Source organism: Athene noctua, chromosome 5 (assembly GCF_965140245.1).
Source record: "Athene noctua chromosome 5, bAthNoc1.hap1.1, whole genome shotgun sequence".
NCBI classification, from domain to species: Eukaryota; Metazoa; Chordata; class Aves; order Strigiformes; family Strigidae; genus Athene; species Athene noctua.
The window spans coordinates 9,053,683-9,078,153 of NC_134041.1; the positions used below are offsets into that span (position 1 = coordinate 9,053,683).

The 24,471-nt window shown below is 41.9% G+C and overlaps 1 protein-coding gene across 2 annotated transcripts in view; it reads left to right on the plus strand.

Annotated features, from left to right (window-relative positions):
- LOC141960575 (BEN domain-containing protein 5) overlaps positions 1-24,471 on the plus strand; it is a 971,168-nt gene that overhangs the window by 745,548 nt on the left and 201,149 nt on the right. For both annotated transcript variants that reach the window (XM_074906246.1, XM_074906247.1), the window contains exon 9: positions 23,001-23,115. In XM_074906246.1, coding sequence (XP_074762347.1) covers positions 23,001-23,115 — 115 coding nt within the window. The remainder of the gene's footprint in view (positions 1-23,000; positions 23,116-24,471) is intronic.

The following is a 24,471-nucleotide window of genomic DNA, read 5'->3' on the forward strand; positions in this document are numbered from 1 at the left end:
AGCCCTGTGAAATGAGAGATGAGGCATGCTGCTGAGGTGGTACTTTGTAAATGACGTTATTTTATTTTGATAGTGCAGAGTTTATTTAAAAGGAGAAAAAAAAAGAATGTGAAAAAGCAGGTGGCATGCTTAGCCTGATGAAACAACTGGATGGAAGTCATGCTCTGATTGTCTCAGGGAAAGCTCATGTTTTGCACAAAAAATTAAAACAAAAAGAGGGAGGAAAAATTATGTAAAAGAAAAAGGATGGATCGGTCTTGGAGAAGCACATCAGAAACTTGCTGTGACTGCAGTTATAATACACGCTTGACTCGCTTGGAAATGCACGGCTCTGAAGGCACTGAACTCCGTTGTGCATTGAGCCATTCTGCCCAGTGCAGATGAAGCTGCCTTGTGTGTATAATTAGTGTCAAGACAAGTAGAAATGGCAAACATTTCAAGGCCATTGCCGCGTTGTTTCTAGCGTTGCCAAATGTGAAATTGGGTGCTTGCTCCATCTTTGGAAACTTTTGTGTGGCAGGGTCAAAAGAAGGGATAAAAAGGATCCCTTTGGCAGTCAAGTGAGGGCACAATGAGGAATTTTATTTCTGGAGTCTTGAGAAGCATTTTGGCAGAGTTAGGTGTTGCAGATTTAATATCCAAATGCCAGCCCAGTGCATATGGAACATGTCAGGATTTTTTTTTCTTGGTAGAGAGATTTCTTCTTGAATGTTTGATTATGCTCACCACCTGAAGTATTAAGATATGGAAGCTAATCCCAAAGATTCCCCAGGTGCAAGCTGCATCTCGTATATGAAAGAGCAGAATTGTAACTGCCCAGGCCTGGAGAATCACCCTGCAGGGGAATAGATAATGAGTTACAAGATTCCTTTTTTTTGTTCATTTTTTTCAGTCAATCTTGGGTTTCATTCAGTTCAAGCTCCGTCTTTCTCTTTAGAGCTCTAAGCTCATAACTAACTCCTTACTCATTTTTCCACCTGTCTTTGAGCTAGCCAAGTCTCTTCCTGACCCCATAGGCCCAAGCTCTGCTAAGGGCATATAGCTATGTGTAGCCCAAACACCAGTTTCCTGGGGCCTGACAGAAGCTCTCTGTCATCTTCCATTTTTTGACTAGGCAAGATGCCCTGAGAAGCAAGTTGTCTAGCCTTGATACATCAGGATATACTTGGTCCTCTCTATTGATCCTTTGTCCTTGACTTCACCCACACATTAAATCTAAGCAAAGAACTTTGTGTTCCAGAACTGTATTGTTTCTGCATCATCCTTCTTCACGTTCCATTATGAAGAATCCACTGAAAACTGAATTTTGAATACAAATACCTGTATTCCTGCAGATGTACAAGTACTGTAAACTTGGATACACACCTTTATCTCCTTACAGCTGTGGAGTGCTTGCAGCAGTAGCCAGACCTCCCTAGAATCATTAGTACCTCCTCCAGCAGTTAAAAACAAGTGCTATAATATTTCACACATGGTGCAGCTGCTGAGCTGTAGCTCACTTCCTTAAAAGGCAGAGAAAACCCCAGAGAGCCTCTTCATAGAAAGATGGATTAAGAACGTTTTGTTTCTGTTTTGGTCTTTCAAGAGTTATTACGACGCCTCACGTTAGCCTTTTTAGGAAGTTTTCCTGATAGTTAACTGCCTGTTGAGAAGTTCAGGGACAGAGATGGAGAGTTAGTCACCAGGGAGTGTATTCGCATGAATACCCTTTACATCCAAAGGTAGGATGGTGATCTTCTCCTCAGGCTGTGTGGTCATCATGAACATTGATGCTTGTGTCATGTTTGGGGATGAGCGAGTAAGAGTAGGCTCTAGGATGAAGAGGACGCCGTTGTTTTCACTTTGTTCTTATAGACCACTTTCTAACCAACTGGAGTCACTGCTGCTCCTGGAGGGCTTTTATAGCGCAACACAAAACGCTGCGAATTCATCTTACAGCTTGAACTCATCTCTCATGGGCTGTTCAGATTTCTGAGGGATCTTTCTTAAGTTGCGGTTCTAGAGTCTTTTCCTTTCTTAGATATTTTTCCCTCGTTTTCCTCCATCCAGTTTTTTTTTTTTTATTTAAGAGAACGTATGCTATTTTCTGTCTTCCACATTATACTGTTAAGGCAAGTAAATTATTAACTCTTACAGATAGGGTCAGATGTCAGATAATGCCTATATACATATGTAGCATGCACAAATATGTGTGTGTAAAATCTGTACGAGTCCCTACCCTCTAAACACTGGTCATAAGCCACCTTTCCAAAGCCTTGGATCCAGCAATAGGATTATTTCCCCCCCCCCTCTAGTATTCTTACAGTCTTATTTTGCTTCCTTTGGCCGCTAGATTTTATTTTCTTTGTGGGAGATAAGCAACTGCCTCTCACTATTCATGTGCATGGAAAGTTGTAGGAGACATGGGGTGACGTTTAAGTTTGTCATGTATGCCTTGGCTTTTGCCAGCAGTCAGTAATTGCAAGTTTAAGCTTATCTAGATGTACTTAGACATGTACTTTCATCATAGATTTAGCAGGTTCTATTAGTAGGATGCAATTTGTTGCCTTTTTAAGACATTTGTCAGTGTGGCATCCACCATGCCATCTAAATGCAAAAGTGAAAATAGGTATCCTAAGCATTTTACTTCAATGTAGTTTGCCAGGCTGGGAGCCCAGAATGGAAAACCCAGAGCAAGAGGAGAAGGAGAGGGATCCCACAGCCGGGTTTGCAGGTGCTGAGCATCTTGTGCTAAGTGTAATTTGACCGGAAGCTGACCTTGAAGCTTATGGGCTGAATAGGGAGCAGCCATTAAAAAGAAAATATAAGGAAAACAGACACCTGGGACTCTTATCCATAAGAAATGGAGCAAAAATGACTTTTCAATCAATCTTTTTTCATTACAGCCGCTTAAATGAATGCTCCCTCTTGCTTCACCTTAAATCAGATGATGTGAAATGAAAAACCAGACTACACTGGGCAATGCCTCTTGGTTTCCTGTTAACAGTCTGTGTTTTTAACTGCCACCATCTTGCCAGCAGAGGGCAGGGAAAAAAAATCTGAAGACTTTCATACCAATTTTGTTTCTGAGTTTTAAAGAATGAGGTAGAAAGGGGCAGACTGACTGAAAACAAGTCTCTTACCAGCTGTCTCAGGAGTCTTGCTGTTGCACAATAGCTCACTGGGCTAGTGGGTAACCGAACTTGTTTTCTGTGTGACCAAAGTGCTCCACGTGATATGAAGGGTTTCATTCCTGGACAGATTCCAATAAGGCTTCTTAACAGTGGTGGCAGTTTTCTAGTTCCCTTCATGGAATCAGTGCCTTCAGATTCTTTTAATTTCATCCTGCAGGATCCCTGAAAAAGTTAGTAAGAGAGTAAAGTTGCTACAACATGAGTGGGACTTGGGGTTTTTGTTTTGGATTTATTTTGCTTGTGAGAAAGGCGGTTGTATGTGAGAGGAGTAATTTTGAAACTTGTTGCTCCTACTTGGAATTTTAGCCAACCTCTATCTTTTGTTATGAAGAAAGAGGAGGAATAAACTGTCAGGGTTAAAAGATGCTTTTCTGCTTCCTTCACTAAGCATAAAAATCTTTTGAGCGTTAGGGCGTAAGTGATATTAACTGAAAGACAGGACATGTTTTAAATGCAAGAGTAAATGCAGCTAATGAAGCCTTTACATGTGAAAAGAACCTTTCTGAAGTAACAGAGGTGATGATATTGCTGTTTCCAGGGGATAAATTTCTCCTAATGAAATGAAACTGAGTTCTATAGGCATTGATATAGGATGATTTTGGTAACAGCAGCTGTACTGGAGAAAAACACTGAACCCAGAAAGTGCCTGTTGTGGTAATGATGGGGCCCTCAGAAGCTTGAGGGCATCATCTGCCAGGCTTCCTTTCGGACTGAATAAATGCATGGGTTGCATCAGTTCTGACCTCACTTAATCTGTTGTATTCTTCCTTCTAGCAAGCCAAATCATCTTCATTTTGCAGCTATATTTCCTACCAGAGGAGGAAACAAAATAGGATTCCACAGAGGGTGGGGATCTTATACATTCATGTTTGTTGTATTACTGTAAAGTCTCACTTCTGTCTTCTCTGCCAAATGAAAGAGACTGGAAGCAAACACTTATGCTCTCCTGGCTACTTCTAGACTCAAAGCAAATGCCTCCATATGTATAAAGGCTTAGTTTGCAATTCATCTTTGGATGCAGGAGGGTGCTCTGCCTTGGCCGTGCAGCAGACCTGTGAGTGCTCTCTGACACAGGAATGCCCATTGTGGGGGCTGTTGCCAGTGTTTCAGTTTGTGGGCTGCATTGCTAATGCTGAAGAGAACTGAACTAAACAGAAGCTCTACTTCAAGGGAGTTTTATACTCTCTTGCCACCCCAAAGGTACAAAGCTTCCATCCTCTTTCAATACTTGTAGCCTTTGCAAACCTCTTCTGGCTGCAATCTATAGGAAAAAGCATCTGATATTGCCCAGTTCCACCCTAGAGGTGACAGTTCTTCCTCAAAACAAAGAGCAAAGTCTTTCTACAAAATGAATGGTATTCTGTATCCATAAAATGATATGCATACGTTGTGGCAGGAGAGGATGGTAACACTCTCCTGTTCATTTAGCTGCAGCTTAGCACTTACAAGCAATGAGGGAACATGGTGAACAGAAGCTGCAGTTCATGGTCTCTTTTATAGGGGTTCAGGAAACCAAATTATGAGAAGCAGACAAAGACAACAGAATTCAACAGTCCAACCATAAAATGAGCTGCAGGGCTCTCTTAAAGTTGTTAGACTGCATTCATCCTTCTCACTAAGACTTTTTTTTTTTTTTTCCTTTAAGTGCACAGCTCCTAAGCTTTAATACAAAGGGAAACACACTCTCCTTGACTTCTAAAGCAACATGAAAAACACTATTGTCTGTCCCTTGTAAATCTCCTGGATAGGATTTTAGTGTGAAGTATCCCAGGAGAGAGAGAGGTTGTTCTGAGAATATAAAACATCCATACTGGAGTAATGGAAATAAAAGCTCCTCTTAAAATTGTGTTGATGTAAATAGACCGTTAGAAGAATTTCTGCTACCCAAAGTGACATTAGCCGTTACAAGATACCACAGGTTTTGAATCAATTCAGTATGGTGTCAGGCAGGTATGAGAGGTTATACACTTCATTTCCTGAGCTGGAAGAAATTTATAATGAGGTTAAATTTCTCTGGCTATAGTTATGTGATTCACTCTCTTACTATGTATGCGTGCTGGATGTGCCTGCACAGAGGAGAAGAAGGTGTGATGGTGGCAGGGTGGGTAGAGAGGCTGTGCAGTGGCTGGCGGCTGCAGTCTGCGAAGGGAAGAAGGAGCTCCCGGAGCCCTGGAGACCCAGGCTGCCTCTGAAGGAGGAGCTGTCATCTGCGGAGAAGGCTGTTGCATGGCTGAGACACCCCTTCCCACCAGCAGCAGAAGTTGCTCCTTCATCTCTTCCATCCTACCGGTAGTAGTGGGATTGAAAAATTGGACTCACCAGGGAGGCTGACCCCCCAAGCCCAGCCCTGCAAGCTCACCTTGCATCTTCCAGTAGGAGGAATGGATCAGTCCTAACTCCTCATTCCTGGGATGACAAGGTCAGCTTTGCCTATGCAGATAAGAAATGTCAAGTGACTTTGTTTGATTCAGTTTGCCCTTTGCCCAGGACAGGCCTTTGACTACCTCGGCTTAACTAATACTCTTTACAATAATCAGAGAGCTAAAAGAGCCCTTGGTCTTCAAGAGGGAGAAATGAGAAAGGCTTCGCTATACAATAGCTGGCAAATTTGCTTTGTCTCCGGGTGGGATTGCCCAATTAATCTCTTAAGCATACTGGTTTTGTAATGTTTCTTGACTGCTCATACTTTTGAATAACATTAGCTTAAAGATCATTTCCTTCCAGCCCTAACCAAACTGCCTCTAGGGCAAAGCACATCATCTTCATAACAGCATGCTGTGGCACTTTGCTAATGTCTGAGGATAGGAAAAAGAGAAAATATTGATTCAGCTGAACTTCACAGTCACTTGGCTTTCCTTAATATGGCCTGGTTTTCCCACTAGAAATCACAGTACAAGTGGATTTTGAAGATGCTTGTCCATTTCTTCCCAGTTATCTATTAGGTCAGGGCCATTTTCTGTGTGTATTGCTCTGTATGGCCATGGGCAGCAGCATTATGCCCATGCAACAGACCTTCTCTGGGCCTACATGGGAGAGCAAGCTCTCTGGAAGTGATAGCTAATACCTTGCTCGTGGCATTGCCTGCTGAGTCTGTGGCTGTGCAGCAGTCCAACTGGCCAGGAGCATCCAGTGTACCGTGCATGCAGATTTCCCCAAACTGGACTTTGCATGCATAGGTGAAACAGTGCTAGTGGGGAAATCCAGGCAGAAATCTTGAAGCCCTGCCCCAGTGGAATTAGACCAGGTCATGAATTTGCAAAACTCAGAACAAACCTGTGAAGACCACGGGAATTTGGGGTTGTCTTTCGATCTCATTTGCATGTATCTGTTGTTTATGAGAAAAGGAATGGCTCCTAGTAAGGGACCATCATTAATTTAAAGGAATCTAAGTTGTGAGATGACGTCCTTACTGTAAGTGCAGCAGTGTGTGAGATCCGTACTGATCAAGCTGCAGGTGTTGTATTGGTGTGTCAGGCTTCACAATTAGGGATCTCTTCTAGTTTTTATACTTTCTTTTAAGCCTTTTCCGTTTTCCTTCAGTAGTGTCCCAGCTCTTCCTCACAACTGATATTAATCTTGCTGGTCTATTGTTTCCGGCTCTGTCTTCTGACCCTTTGTTCTTTGCCTGCCCTGGCTTGGTTCGGCTGAATTGATTTTTTTTGTTTTCATTTTGTTTTCAGTTCTTTTGTCTCCGAGGTGCCCTGCGCTTGCCTTCTTGCTCCTTCTGCATTGCTGTAGCTGCTTCTCTGAGGAGCCAGCATTCATGTGTGACTGGGACTTGGCCGCTGGAAACTTTTCTTTGACACAAGGGCACCTGGGTGAAATTCTTCCTCTGCCCCTGCACAGATTGCTCACGTGTTCTGTGTGTGCCTGTTGCAGGGTATTGTGTACATGTTTATAAGAGGCATGTCTCCTTGACTTCTGCAGTTTACAGAGAAAAGGACATAAAGCTTGTCTGGAGAGTAAGAAGGAGGGACTTAAGATGAAAGCAGGCTCCTGCCCCAGACAATAGCCCTTCAGAGGTTGTCTTTGCTCTTTCAATGCAATCCTGCTTCTCTGGACTCTGAGGATGGAGAAGGAGAGGTAATGGGGCACATGCCCCATCTGAAAGGGGACACATTCTTTACCAGTCCTGCTTAATTTTGCCTAGGAAAAAATGTAGGCACACATTGCTTTGCTGGGACCCTAATGCATGGGCAAGCTTCTATTAAACACCTTGTAGACCCGAAGTGTGGATTTAGGGTGGGTTTGAACAGTGGCACACAGCTCTCTAAATTCACACTCCCCGGGAATGTTGGTTCCTCAGTGACAGATGTGGCCCCTAAGTGACAATTTCCAGATGTGCCTTATAGTGTTAGTTCAAGGGTCCAATCACTTATTACATGTTCAGCACATAGAAATACATCCCTGGTATCCATGCTCTGATTTGAAGGTTATGGTTTTAGTCTTTGCTGCTGCTAAATGTAAAAAATAATTGAGATGCATGAAAATAACTAATTTGTTCGTGGATTTTTTTTTAATGCCACAGGTTTTCAAAGAGAATCTTTGATATTTTTTATAGGCTCACTTTTATTTTTCTCATATTTTCCTTTTCTCTATTTTTTTCTTGTCTCCCTGCTTTTTTGTCACTGTCACTGAAGGAAAAAATATGGTGGGGGGAGGGAAGAAACAAAGAAAGGTAAAAATCTGTTTCAGTGTTTAGTTATAAAAGGAGGAAAGGAAAAGTCTGGAGGTCATCTGACAATGTTCCTTCAAAATTTTCAGCCAGTGGTACAGCATGTAGGCAAAATATTACAAAGCTGGACCATGCCTTATGTTATGGTCAAGCATAAGCCAGGTGACTACAGTAGAGATGTGGCACAGGCAATGATAACAGGGCAAGTTTTGTTCACCAGACCCTCCACCTACCCAAAAGGAGCTATTTCTAGCTCCTACGATTTCAGTTTTCATGGTTATTAAATTTCTACAGCCATGGTGGCTTTCATATGACACTAATCACCATTGCACCCAATCCCCTTACAAACACCAGTGTTTGGTGTCGTAACAGCAGTGAGAACAGGCAGGTGACTAACTCCTTGGTACAGGAGAAGCCATTCAGCCTCGCTGAGCTTTAACCATCTTCTGTCAAATAGGAGACAGTCTGTTGCAGAATCAAGAGTGGAGCTGAAAAATGCTGTGACCCAACCTCCTCCCAGGTATCGTCTTTTCAACCATCTCTTCAAGGTGTCTTGTACTCCTGGGGAGGAGCAGGGAAGAGCAAGCTCTGCTGTCCTGGGTCAGAACTGGAAACCCCTTGGAACTGACCCCCCTGCTTCACTGCAGGAAGGCTGCCTGCCCTGCACTGGAGACAGAAGCTGGGAAGTGACGGCCACCATGCTCGGCTCACAGACCCCTGTGGTGGCTTTGCAGTGCACCCTTACTTTTGCAGTGTGCATGTCTACCTGGGATCTCAGTTTGCCCAAAATGTTCAGTGGCACCTGCCTCTTCTGATTTCTGTACCTTTCATGCAGTAAAAGAGGCTGTTTATTAAATTTACCTTCAAGATGTTAAAATTCAGTCTGACTATTCAAGGTAGAAAGTTAGACAGTCTTTCCCTCTGGTTACATGTGAACACTGATTTATTTTTTTCTTCTTCTTCCTGGCAATATCCCTAATGGCCAAGGATATGAGGGAAATAGCACCTTGACATTAGCTTATGTGGTCACAGTGCTGGCAGAGTTTAAACCCATTGCTGCAAAGTGCTTGGGGAGAGCTTCTGTCTGAGGGCTTGCTGGCACTTGAGAGTTCATTTGCATCTGAGGCAGGCTGTGAATGTAGAGTGCAATAGAACATTTCCCGAGCAATTCTTATTCTGGAACAAGAGCATCTTATTCCTTCTTAGTTTAATATGCTTCAAAGTAGATTCTGCAATAAGACTGTCTCCAAACAGAATTCTTCAGGAAATGGTGGAGTTTTTTTCTTCCTAAAACAGCAACGAAACTCCTCAATGCTTAGAGAAGCCCTGAAATTTATATCTCTCTAACTTCCTCCCTTGTGCTCTTCAGATGTAAGCATGTACTTTATACCCTCCCGGAGAATTTCACCTCTTCACAAGCAGAGGTTTCGGTTGCTTGTGGCGGCCCTACTCATATGAGGACAGTTTGCTCTCTGAATATTCCCTCTTCAGTGCTAATTACCATCACCTTTAGGATCTGCAGTGCGGCTCCATTTTCACAGCAAGATTTTCTCTGGAGGGGAGGTGGGGACTTACGACATATTCTGCTGCTTAGCAGCCAGGAGCACATCTTTACTTACAGGGAGTGGCCCTAATTTATTTCTGTAGAGCTTATTCTTGCCTGAATGTCATGCAGCGTAAATAAAAGAACAGATCCATCTTCACTGGTGAGGGGCAGAGCTTTGGCAATTTTTTTTTCCTCATGTAGAGCTGTGGTCATTTTTGCTTTTTCTTTAAGACAAAAAAATAAACCACAGAAAAAAAGCTTTTTCCTGCTGGAGCCCAGTGCAAGCAGCTATCCAGCAAGTCCCCTCCAGCACCACTGGAAGCAACTTGTAGATACACAACTTTCATCTCAGATTCAAGGGGAGAAAATTCAGATGCAGCCAGCATTTTCTTGGCCATCAGATCTTCCCAGAGGATTAGGGTTTTGTTTAATAACTCTTTTCTTTTTTTTTTCTTTTTTTTTTTGCCCCCCTTCCCCCCTCCCCCCAGTCTGGTCAGCTCAGGTGTTGCATACAGTCCCTGCTTTCATTGTCTGCCAAGACTGAAGTTAGAGACTTTGCTGTGCAAATGGACTTTTTGGCTGTTCTTTGACCCTGATTAGAACTGCTCAGCCTCTACTACTAACTTCCATGTATCAAGGGGAAATGGATACAGATCTGCTTTTGTCTCGCATTCCCTTGGTTTTGCTGTTTTGTGTGGTACTTTTAGATGTCTTTCTGAGGTGCAAACCCAGAACAAGCAGAGAGCTCAGGCTACCTTCAAGAGGAAAGGTAGCCAGCCAACTCTCAGGGAGAGCAAGACAGCTGTGATGCCACTCTCACCTTTCTCATGACCAGAAGGCAGCCACAGGAAAGTGTAAAGTAGCTATTTACTGAATTAATGGGACTCTTTCTCCATTTCTGGAATCTGATGGTTGTCCATTGTAGAAGTGCTACTTTATTGGATGATACCAGCTTTGCATAGTGCCTGTGGACTTTGTGCCCTGCTTTACTACAGGAGTCTTACAAGTGACTTTGCCTGAGTGGAAACAGGTGAGCTGTCTTGCACGTTTTTAGTTTGTTTGAATGGAAGGATGGTAAAATCCTATAGAAGTGAAGCAGTATAAACTGCAAACCTAGTAAAGTGGAAATCAATGAAGCAGCCAAAAGGTGCCATTACAGCTGACTTAGTGTAAGTTTTCATGCATCAAGAGTAACAGAAAGTGATCGCTTCACTTGTCCCCATAGAGGAAATGAGGGCAAATAGTTGTGCAGGTTTCCTCTCGGGGCAGGTTGTCAGTTGCGATTTCTGGATCTGGGGAATGTATGTATGTACCCTCTTCATATATGAATGGCAAAGCAGCAGCTCCAGTAGAAGTGAGACGCTGGGTTCAGTCCTGCAGAGTGGATGCCTCAGCTCTTCTCTTCAGCTGAGTGGACTAAGATTCTGAGCTGGAGCACAAGAGAATGCAATGCATGCTTCTCTCTGAGTTCTCTCAGCTCAGATTCCCACTTTTTTCTGAATGTTTTACCTTGAAGGACCCAGAGTGTTAGGGCACCACATCACCTCTGGGGGCACCTCCTTCCCCACGCACTTTTGCTCCTTTCCAGCAATATGTGTTCTACTTTCGTACCAGCAGTGGGTTGCACCAGGAATCTGTCCAGTTGAGTAGCCCACTTGTGACAGTGGCCAATCACAAGTGCCTACAGGTTATTAAAGGTCAAGGCAAATTAGCAGAGATGCTTCTTCATATACTCTTAGAGCACTTCACAGCTGAAGGAAACTGGAAAGGATGGTTGCGAATGACCTTCTGCAGTGCCCCCGGTCTCTGCATCTCACAGCTTTGTGTGCCTGCCTGGTTTGTCCATACGGCTTCTGGGTCTCTGCTTGACTGAGCAATACGTTTGCAGATATTGGAAACCATTTTTAGAATGTGTTTAAAAATACATATTTTTCATTTCTTCCCTAGCATTATTTATGTAATGCCCTTTTTCTTTTTCACTGTGTATTAGATTTTCATATGTAAATGTATTCTCTGTCTTCCTCCAGAGAAATTTACCTTTTGCCTTCTTGGTTTATAACACATTTTTTGCTTGGGCTGATCTATCCATCTTAAGACTTCTGTAGTTCTTATTGCTACTGCAGTTAATGCCATAAGAAAGACTAAGAGCATAATGTAGCTGCTTGCTTGTTCTTTACCATACATGCAAAACAACACGCTATGACAAGCCCCCAGGGGAGGTGTTAGGTAAAATTAGTCCATCCCTCCATTCCCATTGCCCACCTTTGTTGAACTAAGCACATTGAAAATCCAACTGTTCCTGGTCCCCAGGGAAAGGCACTGCTGCCAGATTTTGAAAAGGTAACTCTGGGCATAGCGATCGCTCAGAGTCCTGGTGAGACAATTTGGCAAAAGGCTTGAAAGAAGAAGTATCGTCATCTTTGGCTATTCTTTGAAATCCCAGAACCTTTAGTGGTTTCCCAAGTAGAACAAAGCCTGTTTAGTCCTCCCTGGGTACATAATAGAGCTCTACTGGGAATCGTTTCCCTGGTGCAGGCAACTTTGGAAACTTTGCACTTGTGGTGCAGTCTCCATGCTGGCCCTGGAAGGGTTTCTGACCTTCACATCAGCCTGGTCCTGCCTGGAACATAATTATCTAGACCCTTTTTTCCCTGCAAGACCCTTATAGCTGTAGATAGAAAACTGGAGAATGACATAATTTTTTTCTTCAGTTTTTTTTTCCCCTTTTTGCTAGTGCTGTGCAAGCCATTGGTGTACAGCTGAAACTCCCCTTTTAGGGCCATGGTTTTGTAAGACCAATGTTTTGTAAATCAATAAGGATACCAGGAAATAATGCAAGGATGCCTGAATTAATTCTGCCAGGGTACCTGCCTGCTTAACTCTGGTTCATGCATTCAGGATTTTTCTATTCTTGTGTCTACTTTTCCCCCCTTTGCAATCAAGCCACTTGCAACACTGTCATCTTGTGTGTCAGGGGAGGTGGGGTCTCCTGCATGTTTCTGTTCAATTCTAAGGCTTAAATCTTAGCTGTATTTAACATCAGTTAATTCTGTAAAAATTGAGGGCCATAATCCAGCAAATGTTTTTAGAGCTGTCTGGAGGACTCGTATTCATGGGAAGGACAGACTTTGAATAATAATGACCAAACACATCATCTTCTGAAGCAACATCTTTAGAATGATTCTGATAAATCCCAAGTAATTCATTAATAAAGCAAGATCATCTGATCCCTGCAGTGTTTCTCCAGGAACCCTTTTGTTTCTTCCCAGGAGGAAAAGAGAGGCATCATCTAGGGGGTAGTGGTAGGCTCATTTTGATGCAAAGAGAACTCCAAGCTCCTTCCAGCATACGAGGAAAATTAAAGAAAACAAAGCCACCCACTCAGTCTGTGCTGTGCACTGAATTTATGAACCCTTCGGGCAATCCTACAGCAGGTGTATACTCCTGACAATACATCCTATCTTTGACAGCCTGACATGTTCTTTCAAGTTATTTTCACAGGTTTTTGCACCAGTTCTACTGGAGAACTCTGTGACTGGTCTTTGGGCCTGGGGGAGATGAGTTTGTAGTTAAGCAAGCTATACCAGCCATCAGGGTAATTAAGTGGCTGAGGTGTGGGCTTATCACTACAGAGGTCAGGAGGCAGTCTGCTCCCCTCTGCTGAATCTTGCACTCTACCAGACAAATCTACCCTTGGCCTCTTTCTACTCCCCTAAAAATTGGCCTAATTTTTTGAAGCTAGTGGGAATCTCATTGCTGTAAGGAACAGGAGAGCCAGATGCCATGAAATAATGGGAGAGATTAACCCCGTGTACCACCTGGACTCACAATGAGTACCAAATGCTGCTGGAGAGAGTGTACAAGTTGCATGCGCTCAGAGCCGCAGTGGGATGCAGTACATGGTGCCACTAACAGCCTACTGCTGCTCTGATCAAATGTTCAAGCAGACTGCTGCTGCATGAACCCCCAAGTTTGAAGCTGTTGAGAATCTAGCTTTTTTTGTTGTTCTACAACATTTTCTGAAGTCTGAAACGACTCACAATCCAAATCAACGGCTTCAAAATGAATCCTGAGGCCATAAAGTGCTGGTTCCAACAAATAAGAGAATGGGTCAAACTGCTAGGTTCCTTGTGGTTTCCAGCTGCCAAAGCATTAAGGCACATCTTAAGGCATGCTAGAAGACTGTTTTATCAGAGCATCATTACATAAATATGCCCTAAGCAGTCTTTTGTAATGACAATTATTGTGTGGTCTCCTGGCATCATCCACTAAGGTCTGCTTAGTAATATTTTTTCAGGCAGGACCAGGTGTTGGCTGGAGTAAAGTGTCTGGAGAATTTTCAGGTAGGAGCTAGATTTGTCCTCACAAAATACTGAATTGTCTTTTTTTTTGTTGTTGGCAATTTTAACAGGTAAAATTAAAATAGCACATTTTATCCTCCCTAGGTGATCCTGTGAGGTTCTCAGCACCACCTATGGTTTGTGGAACACTTTCAGTACTCATTGATTTAGTCTGGAAGAAAAGAAGATGGCAGAGCTGAGAGTACTCAAACCTGCATTTCTGAAGTGACCAGCAGTACTGGTTGTCTCTGTTACTAAAAGGCTTTCCATCTTGACTTCTACAGCACTGGTTCTTAGAAAGTGCTTATCTTTAGGGCAGAGTGTGGAGGGAATGGACTGTCACAGATCTCTTCTAGTGGCAGCTGGTTAAGAATAGAAAAGTTTCAGAATTTTCTCAACACCGAGCAAACCCTTTTTGTTGCCACTTGCCACATTTCCAAGTGCAGTCAGCACCACTGAGCTTCATGAGCTTGTGTGAAAAATCCATCTGCTGGTTTTGGCCCCAAAGATGCTAGCTTTGCTGCCCTGCAAATCTGGCCATTGCTATCTCAAGTTGAACATACTAAAATAGCAGACTCTGGTAGCAACTTGCCAAAAATCAGCAGTGCTAGAGACCAAGATCAGGCATTCTGGCTCCTGGTCCCACATCCTAGTCAATGGGAATGCCAACTTTAATTATGTTTTACTGGCAATGTATATCTCTATCTTTTCAGCACTGAATCAGGATGTTGTGCTCCAGCCCAGCACCAGCAGTCACATATCCTCCAAAGCAGATGTGAATCTTATTATGAAGAAAAAGGCACAGCTCATAAAAATACATAGGAAATCCCAAACACTCATCGCTTACCAACTTTTTGCACTGAATTTAATCTACTTCTAGACTGCTGATTTGTGGCTGACTCTATTCCAGTCGTATCCATTTCTCTACATAGTCTCTCTGCTTGAAACTCATCTGGAACTCTTTGGGGTTTTGAGGCAATGTTTGCATGGTCTAAATGTAGACATCTAGCAAAAAGAGTGGGATAGTCAGTGCGTGTGAAAGGTAGATGGTGTTAAGTGTACCTCCTTTGCGTGAAAACAAGGAATATCTATGTAAGGAAATAAATTAGCAGGGTGTTTTCCATCCCAGTCTGTCCCATCCATCTTTACTCTACAGACATATTAAAATGGGCAAGATCATCTGCCTAGGGGCATCATATGGTCTATCTTATTACCCAGTAGTCCTAGAATATTTTCCTATGGCAAGATAGTCCTGAATCTTCATTTATTTTGTAATCTTAAGATCATTTGGGGCTGTAACGGCAGAATTGTCTCCCCTACCCATACAATAGTGTGAGAAGGATTTTTAACTCTATTGGGTGTTCTAGAAATGTTTGGGTACCAGAATGGCCAGAGTCTCATTTAATTATAGAGCCGTGATGTGGTAACACGACTGCTACTTACTGTCCTCACAAACTATAATCAGCTGATCTGTTTAGAGAGGCCTGCCACAGAGTTGTGGTCCTTTGGCAGAGACTTCAGACTCCTCAGATCACTACATGAAAAAGAAGTGTCTGAGAAACCTGGAGCGGTGGAGGTGAGGGGTTGGGATGCCCTGATTCGGCTCAGCGACCGACATAGCTGTCTTCCTCTCTTATGCTGGCAGAACCCATCTGGGAGGCTCTTGACTGCTGTTCACACCTCTTGCTTCCTTCACATGGATTGGTGTTTCAGCCACACTGAAGGTCAGATTAATAATTTTCAGAACCCTATGCTAACTGGAGGACAGAGAAAGGGAGAGGTCAGGAACCATAACTTTTTAAACGTTCTTTAAATCAATTACTGTCCGTGTTTACCATGCACATTAAAACCTGCGTTAAAATCCATAGTGCCTTGCTCTGCCATTTTAAGTATTTGTTGCTAGTCATTATCAATTCCTTTGCTTGCAGCCCTACAGTAGAAGCACAGTTTTCTCTGGAGCTGACATTAGCACTGTTTCACTGGGCTGGCAAAATGCAGTGAGCTAGTGTGTTCCCTGGGAGACTGGCTGTTTTCCATTTATTTCACTGCTCTGGAAACAGGCCTAGCTGTAATAGCCTAACATATCTTAAAACAGGGAAATTACTAATTCAAGTCAGTGAGCATATTTTCATTTTAAAAGAGTAACAAATTAAATAAACTCCCTGCATTTTGCATTTGAGACCTCAGTGTTTCATCTGCTGTAATCTAATTCACCCATTCATTTCCTACACATTCATTTTATCCCATTATTTGAGATTTCCTTTGCTTTTAATCCTGTGTTTTGAAGAGACATAGAGTTGCAGCAGAGAATAGATGAGAGAGTGAATGGTAAATAAAAGAACAAATATGCCATAATATAGCTTGATGTGCTCCTAATGAATTGCTTATCACAGCTGAATCCTTAAAGTTAGGTGTTTAACTTTTCTCTCCCAAGTTCATTTAAAGTTCTTTAAAAAAATAGGTGAAGTGGGGCCATGTGTACAATCCACCAGGGACTTAACTGCTGGGTTTTGGTTGGATTTTGGTTGGTTTTTTTACAATAGCAATGAATGTTGCAGATCATCTGAAATGACCACAGGAGCCTAAAGACTTTTTGTTGTGCTTTTAACCAACCACATTGATGCAATGAGATCTTACTTAACGCTGAAATATCTCTTGTCTAGTTGGGGACAAATTGCTCTGCAATTAAAAGGCTTTGTATTTATTCCAGGAGAATCAGTCAGCCCTTCTTTTTGTACATTTTAGAGGAACTGTAACCAGGAATATATCTTGTTCACCCTCTACATCCTTCCTAACGCTGTCTCACCTGCCTTGGCTGGCTTCGATGTGTTTTGTCATGAGTAAATGTGTTGTTTTGCTGTTGTCTCCCTTGAGAGCTTCCTGTCCATGGGAACCACTGGGAAAAATTGTTAACTTCTCTGCATTTTCCAAAGAACGTGATTGTTTTTCATCACATGGCACACGCAGGCTTGTGCAGGCCCCCTCTGCGCCTGTCCTGGGGGAAAATTATATGAAATTTGAGCATCAGCATAGACAAAACAGGAGGAGCAGAGGCTGACCTGAAAAGCAGGATCTGGTGAATACTCACTAAGGCTTTGTGCATGGTACTGCATCACACTCCGAGTGCAAGCGATTCCCTTGCACTTTTGTGTGTAGAGGATGGCCAGAGAGGGAGTTAATGAAAAACAGTCAGTGTTCTGGATCATTCTATTCTCAATTGCAGTAACTACTCAGAGGCATATGCATACAGATATATACTGATGGCAAGCAGAAGCTGTTGACTGATACACTTCAGGCAACAAATTTTCCTTCATGTAACCAGGTGCCTGTTTTAGTTTTGCAGTGCTCCTTAATCACTCTTATTATTTTTATAGTTTTGATGAAATAAACTTTGGTTTTGCCATGATTTCCAAAAGGACCTTTGGAAAGATAGGGAAACCAATTAATAAAGCATTCAAAAATCTATAAATTCCGTCTGTGTTGATGTTAGAATCAATGCATGCACCCATGTTTGCCCCCCCCTTCCCCCCAATAAAAGTGTTTCTAAAAAATACAAAAAAAAAAAAAGAAACCAAAACAACAAAAAGCACAAAGCTGAGTTTGGTCTGTTTTTACACATTAAGAGGAGGAGCAGCTTTGTAAGAAGGAGCAGAGTCAGCATCTGCAATGATCTTCTGCTTATGGATCACCCTATGCGATGATCTTTTGTAGGGATAATTTCAGTGACAGCATGATGTTAGATCATGTCAATAACCCCGCTGTGAGTCAGCTCTACTCGTTTATCACCATTCACATGCCTTTTTTTTTTTTCCTTACTGTTGTGTTGAATATTGGAAACATTTCAGTCTAAGACATTATTGGACATTTTTGTCTATTGGCCTGTGCTGGGGGCTGCACTGAAAGCCAGATGCACGTTCTGTAAAGACCATGCTGGCACAGCATTACTGTGACCTGTGCTGAGTAGGGTTCAGTGTGAGTGTGACACTTTTCCCACCATGCTGGGATGGAGAAGAGTGTCCATCTGTCTCTTTCATGTTTTGTTTTGTTGGGGGGTTTTCTGCAGTCCCATGAGAAAGGGCAAAGGCTGGCCAGACAAGGACCCTTTTGCTGAGAGTTCCTTCACAGACAAGTGGTGGCACAGCAGTGTCTTGCTGTTGTTTACTGTTCGTGCTGTACTTTTTCTATGGAGATAATATTGTAGCCATTTGGCCCTATCGTCTGATTTATTTATTTTTTCCATCATCACATTAAAAAAACCTCTCCAAAAAGCCCAACCCCACATTCTTGCTTTCCCATTCTCCACAAAAGTGGAAGTACAGTGTCTTTCACATTGGTTTCAGTCTCCTTTAACAAAACATTTCAAGAGTTTTATCTAAGCATAAGCATTCAGGACTCCCTTGTATTTGTTTTCCAGTGAATATATCCTATTGTTCTTAGAGCCTAACGTTCTCTTTAACCTGCAGGCTATGGTGAGCTGACCACAGGATACCAGCTGCTATTCAGGGTTAGGAAATGGGTCTGAAAATATAAATCACTTCTTTCTTGGCATATACGAGACACAGTCCAGGATATGTTTGCATTAGCAGTTGCCATATTGCATTAGGATCTGTGGTGATTAGATTTTCAGTAATGGGAGCAGGGCAAATGTATTACATTGTTATACAATTAAACATATTGTCAGACTGAGAGTGAAAGGATAGGGTAATGGAGAAATGGGATAAGACAGGCTTTTTTTTTGGGAAGGAGCAAATGTGGAGGGGGGTCATGTTAGAGCCAGCAGGAAGTTTAAACAGAGTTTAAGGCGGTTGATTGAGGAAACATCCAGACAGAACAGTGGAAATTATGTGAGCAGAGAAGGTTGTTTTGACATGTTAGGGGAGAGGGACGGATCAACGTGCTTGTGAAGCACCAGCAGATAATTTGAGCTGGATTAGGGTGGGCAGAGGGATGCTACGGGATCTGGTGTTGGAATAAGTGCTGAACTGCAGAAGGCAAGAGAAATTTGAGAAAGTGCATTTAACCTTAAGAATGAATAATGATAAAGAAGTGACTTGGAGCAGAAATTTGGTCCTGATTTAGCAGCTTCAGTGAAGCTGTGTTTACCAAGAAAGACTGTTAAAAAACTGCTAGAATTTTTGGAGCCGTTGTGACCATGCATCTAATGACTCGCAGTTGTCAGTATTGTTCTCCCTTTTTCTTGTTTTCAATTCTTTCTTTCCTTTCCCTCAGAACTATGAAAAGCTTCTTGAAGATAATGTAAAGACTTCGGTTGATTTTTAGTGGACTATGGATAAGCCTCTTCTTATGTCATGGCTGAATGCTGATTTCTGAGCTGTTCTGGTTCCAGGCAGCATCTATAATTGCATGTTATTATTTGAAAAAATAATGATTTTAATTACTTTCCAGAAAGCTTGATACAAAATAATCTATATTGTTTTGCTTATTTTAATTGGAGTACTTTTCCACACTGTAATGTGCCTGAGTAGGCCCATTCCATCATGTTCTCCATTTTATTTTGAAGTCACTTGAAGAGCTAATATTTAGTTATTGGGCTATTTTCCTTGATCTCCAGCCACAGGGATTTATTTTTAAATAATGCTTGTCTTATTTTTCATAGCTGATGTGACTGATTCGGATTAGATTATTTTGTTTGACCCAAACTGGGGCTGTGGTTTGAAGATCCAACCAATCTGTGGGCAGTCCTTTTTTTCTTTAATAGCAGACTAATTGGCAAACCAATTAATCTGCTCATCTGTGAAGAGAAAATTTATAGCAATAAGTAGTTCTATTTCCAGAAGTCATTCTCTAAAGTAACATTACAGTGGCCTTGTTTACTTCATGCCCTGCAACACGATCCAGTGCTTCAACAGTAGCACAGGTCAATTAGTGGACAAATTAAGCAATTATTAGCCACTAACAAGGGTGACTGGCATCATTACCCTTCCTGTTTACCAGCAAACTGTTATTTTAATACAAAGATCAACAAATAAATTAGGGCATCTGTTGTATTGCCATGTCTGCCTTGAAGTAAATGATATTAAATGGGCTTTGGTTGCTGCCAAATTCTTAACCCCAGCCTAATGAGATACACTGATATGTCTCTTGCTGATTATAGAAGCTGTAAAATTTAGTTTGTATTGATTTATTAACGGGAGGACCAAGTTCTCTGCGATGGTATTTTTTTAATAGTCTGATATCTGTCTTTTTACTTAAACATTATTGATCCAGGAACTATTGGGTTCCTCTGAAAGACAAAGTTATTTGTTAATTGCGTTGATTATTTGGATGCTTACAATAACTTTATGGTGAGATTTGTATATGTAGATGTATGCTTTCACCTAATGCTTTCCTTAAGTTTCTTAGAACTGCCTTTACTTCCAGGTTAGAGTTCTGTGCGTCAGTTATTTTTAAGTCTTGCTTTGTATTTTTATCATGGGGTAAGACTTCTTCAGATTTAATTAACTGTCTCCTAAATAAGAAACTACAGTAAATCTCTTTGGACTGGGTGAACTTCTCTGCAGTATCCCCTAATAGACTGTGGTACTTTGGGAAATGCTGGGTCTCATTTGCCACAAGCTGCTGGTTGCCCAGGATCAGTATCTTCAATCTGGTATACCATGCGCAACAGTGAATCGTGCAGAGAAGAGGCTCACCCGTTACGTGTTTATACAGAGCCTTCCACATCATAGCACATTCTTGGTTAGGGAATAATAATTCCCTGTATGAAGCTGAAAATCGTAGCTTCTAGTTGCCAAGACACCTTTGCCAAGCTCTGTGAGTGATGCTGCCTCAATAACAGGAGCAAAATGAGCAGAACCTGGACAAGCTTCTTCCCTGGCGCAGTCAGAGCCAGAGCAAAGCTCCGAGAGTTTGGGTTCTTGTGTCACCTTCTGAATTAAGAGCAGTCACGTTATCTCTGAGGTATTTGTGGACCTCCCTGCTGCATGAAGAGCTGCCTGTCACATGTACACTCTTGGTGCACTGGCAGAATCTCGTGGCAAAATTGTTCCGCCAGGGTCTTTGGTGAAGTGATGATCGTGTACACAATGTGATATTTATACTGCTTTTATTGCAGCTGCTTTGAAAGATCATACCTGACCTAAGATATAGTATGTTCTGGACATACTTATTTCTGAATAGTTCCAAGTATTTTAGAAAACACAGAGTCATGTGATGTTTTGAGTCCAGCTGAAATCTCTTTAAAACTAAAACAAGCATAGTGTTTCAAGAAGCCATGGACTAAGTGTGGGGTTGCATCCCTTTAAGTAGTTTTGAGCCCTCCAGGTGCGCGTACTGTGGATTATGTTTTAGACGCTGCCAGAAAACAGTTAGAGTAGCAGTTTAACATAGCTAAGCCTTTCATGTTTGCATACAGTTAGGAAACCTGGTTATTCAGGATCCAACTGTGTCCCTGTCGTTTCTTCGTGTTCTTGCTGTTGTATAATGAACAAAAGACACAACGCCAGCCAAAAAGCAGATCGATGTTCAGTTTCCTTCATTGGGAGGAGGTAATTGCAGAAACATTTCCTGAGCAATATAATTATGTATATACTAATTTGCCACAGAAATTCAGGTTTAGTCTCTTCTCAAGTCGAAGACCTGGTTACAGAAAGGGACTTTCTCTTCTTCAGCATTAGTCACTAATAGATGAAAAAATAGCTGATGTTTAGAGTCAATTATACCTTGATCATCTTAGACATTTCAGAAGCCTCATTTTTCCCCCTGTGCCTCAGCAAATTAGAATTCATTCCAACAGCAGCATAGATTCAGATTTGTTAGTATTTGAAAGACAAAAGGGGCCTTAGGAAATAGGCTAAATGAAGAAGTTGTAGAGAATGTAAGATTTTGGTCCCATCTTTAATATATGTTTCAGTCAAGCTATAAACAAGCGTATTTAACCTGGCATGAACCCAGGTTTTGTTTGTTTTTAAACGTTTTGATTGGATCACAAAAAGTCAGGTCTAAAGTCAGTTTTTTTGAAGTCAGCTAGTTAGCCCATGCCATCTCTTCTATGCTGACTAGTTGCTTGTTATATCTATTCCCTAGGGCTTTGCCCTGTCCAGCGTTAAATGTTTCTGATGACGGGATTCCACTCTTCCCCTGGAGAGACAATTCCACAGTCTAATAGAGCTCGCCATTAGTGAAATTTTACTGATGATCAGCCTTAATTTTTCTCTGCTTAATTTTATCCTGTTACTGGAGCGTAGTGATTGATTTATTCTGGGGAAATTCAGTAAATGGTTCCTGCTTCACAGGATGGACCTTACAATAAATAGCAAATTGTCATGACCTATCTGTGGGTGTCCTGAGATTACACAGGAACTCAATTTATCTTGACATTCATTCCCTGGAAGCTATTTCTGTCAGTACCAACTCAGTGGAGGAATAAGCAATGAATTTAACTGCCAGACTGCCTGCCTCCTGCCCCTGCACCAGCCATGGAGCAAGGAGATGTTTAGCTGCTCCATGAGCACAAGGCCCAGAGGCAGGAGCTCCTGTGGGGTCTGGTGCTGTGACTGTGCCCAAAGGAAGGGCATTTAGGAGCTGGTTCCCTTGTCACTTGCCTTGGTTCCACATTAGAGGAGTTTCATTGATGAGGTAGAGCTACTCCTGGGTTTTACTGATGTAAAGTAAGTGAAGAATCTGATATAAATTCCAATCCCACAGTTTCCTTGTGCCTGGTACGGAGTTTATGTAACTCTCCCAATTTTAGTGAGGCGTTTTACATCTCTCTGTACATTCAGATGATCTGAACTCTGTGTTCATACGTCAAGGGTAGGTCTGGGCATATGCTCAAATAAATTTGAGGTGCCTCAGCTCAACAAATTATCACTCATGAGCTGAGCTGAGGTATGTGCCCATGTATGCATGCTGGGTATGTAAGGCACTAGACTTAAACTACTGCGTTTTACTTCATTTCACCACTTAGGAGGAGAAATGTTCTGTTATTGTGGCTCAGCTCGTGGGCAGTAACTTCTCCCTCTGTCAAAACTTGACTGTGTCTGATAATGTAGCCATATTGTACTTGCATTATGAGGATGGACTAATGTATTTATCCTTAAAGTTCTTACTTACGGAGGTTTTTTTTAGAAGACGGTATGTGATGTGATTTTTGCAAGTGGTTTGTTCTGTTGGAAGCAAGAACAGTGCCAGGAACCAAGAGGAATGATCATTCTAATCATTTATATGTGAAATTTCAGATAGATATCTGGAAATCATTGATGTTATAAACTCCCCTCTTCAAGCTCTTCTTTCATTTTTCTCAGGTATAATTGATTTCCTTGTGAGCCAGCATCCTATTGCAAAAGTACTAAGAGACCATCTGGTCTTCAAGATTGCACCCATGCTCAATCCTGATGGAGTATACCTAGGAAATTACAGGTATGGTGTGGAGTATGAATCTGTGTATTGTTATATCTACCTGTTATGTCACCCTGCACTCTTTTGTCACTGAATCTTATATGGCTTGTTTCAATTAATTCCTCTTAAACTGGAGGTTCTCATGTGGCTGTATGCTTCCTAAAGTTCCTGTCGAGGAAGGGAGCTCAATGGCCAATTTGTTTGCTTCAGGAGGTAGGTAGCAGCTCACCAAGATAGCAGGGTATCTGCTCTGCAAGCCTTCTCTAGGTGTAGGAGTTAAAGTCAGCTTAGAGTTAGACCTTAGCTGTGTTTTATAAATGCATTCATTATGCTGCTCATCAGCCTCTATGTAAATGTGTCAGTCAATCACAGTTCCCTTCAGCTACCCAGATCATCCATTAAAGTCACAGATTTCAGTCTATTATTGTACTGTAATAGATAGGGATACGTGGAATGGAATAATCATTCCACCCTATGCTAATTTAGCTTCATTTTAGTATTTGAATTACTACTTTACCACCTCCTCTGTTGAGAACCTATTCAGATAATCTTTTGTTTTCCCTAAAATTGTTTGCTCTTAATGCATTTATTTACAAAATAAATGTGCTGCTGAAGGTGATAATGAAAAGCAGTTGATTAGTTGATGATTTGTTTGTGTGGGGGCAATTACATGAACCACGTAGTTCTTTGGAGAAGCCCCTGAGAAATGTAATATACTGTATGTGGTTTTGCTTACAGCGCAAGACTAAATAACACAATACACTCTGTAGCCAGGCTACCTTGAGCTTTGATCTAATTAGGTATTGCATTGCTAAGCAGAATAAGACTGGATTATTGTGTGGATGAGGAAACCACTGAGGAAGAAACTAGAAGTTGCAGAAAATGGTGCTGCTGGCTGTCCTTTGTTTTGTTATGTGCTTCTTAGCCCTCCTGTGCTTTGCTACTTACTAAACTGAAATAGCAGGGAAGTGCGTGGGTGATTTCAACAGTGCTTATATATGTTTTATAAATGAAACTTCTGAGGACACATGGTCTCCTTCCAGCTACACTGATACTCCCTCAACTCTTGGCAAAGCCAAAACCAGAGAGCGATATTGCAGTAGTGCATCTGACAGCACTAGGAATTTGTCATAATGGTTATGTCACCTAGCAGGAATAAAGCCCTAAAATAGCTCTAGAATCTGATACTACATTGTTTTACTCTGTCCCAGGTGCCCTGCACGTAGGCAACTCCAGTTGCAATTAAGTAACTTCAGTTTTCCCCCATAAATTCACTTGCCCTCTAGGTTTTTCTCCAGTGCCATTATTTATACTTTTTGAGAGGCATGCAGGTTTACAGACATGCATATGGCTCGTAACTTGGAAAGCCTTTTGGAA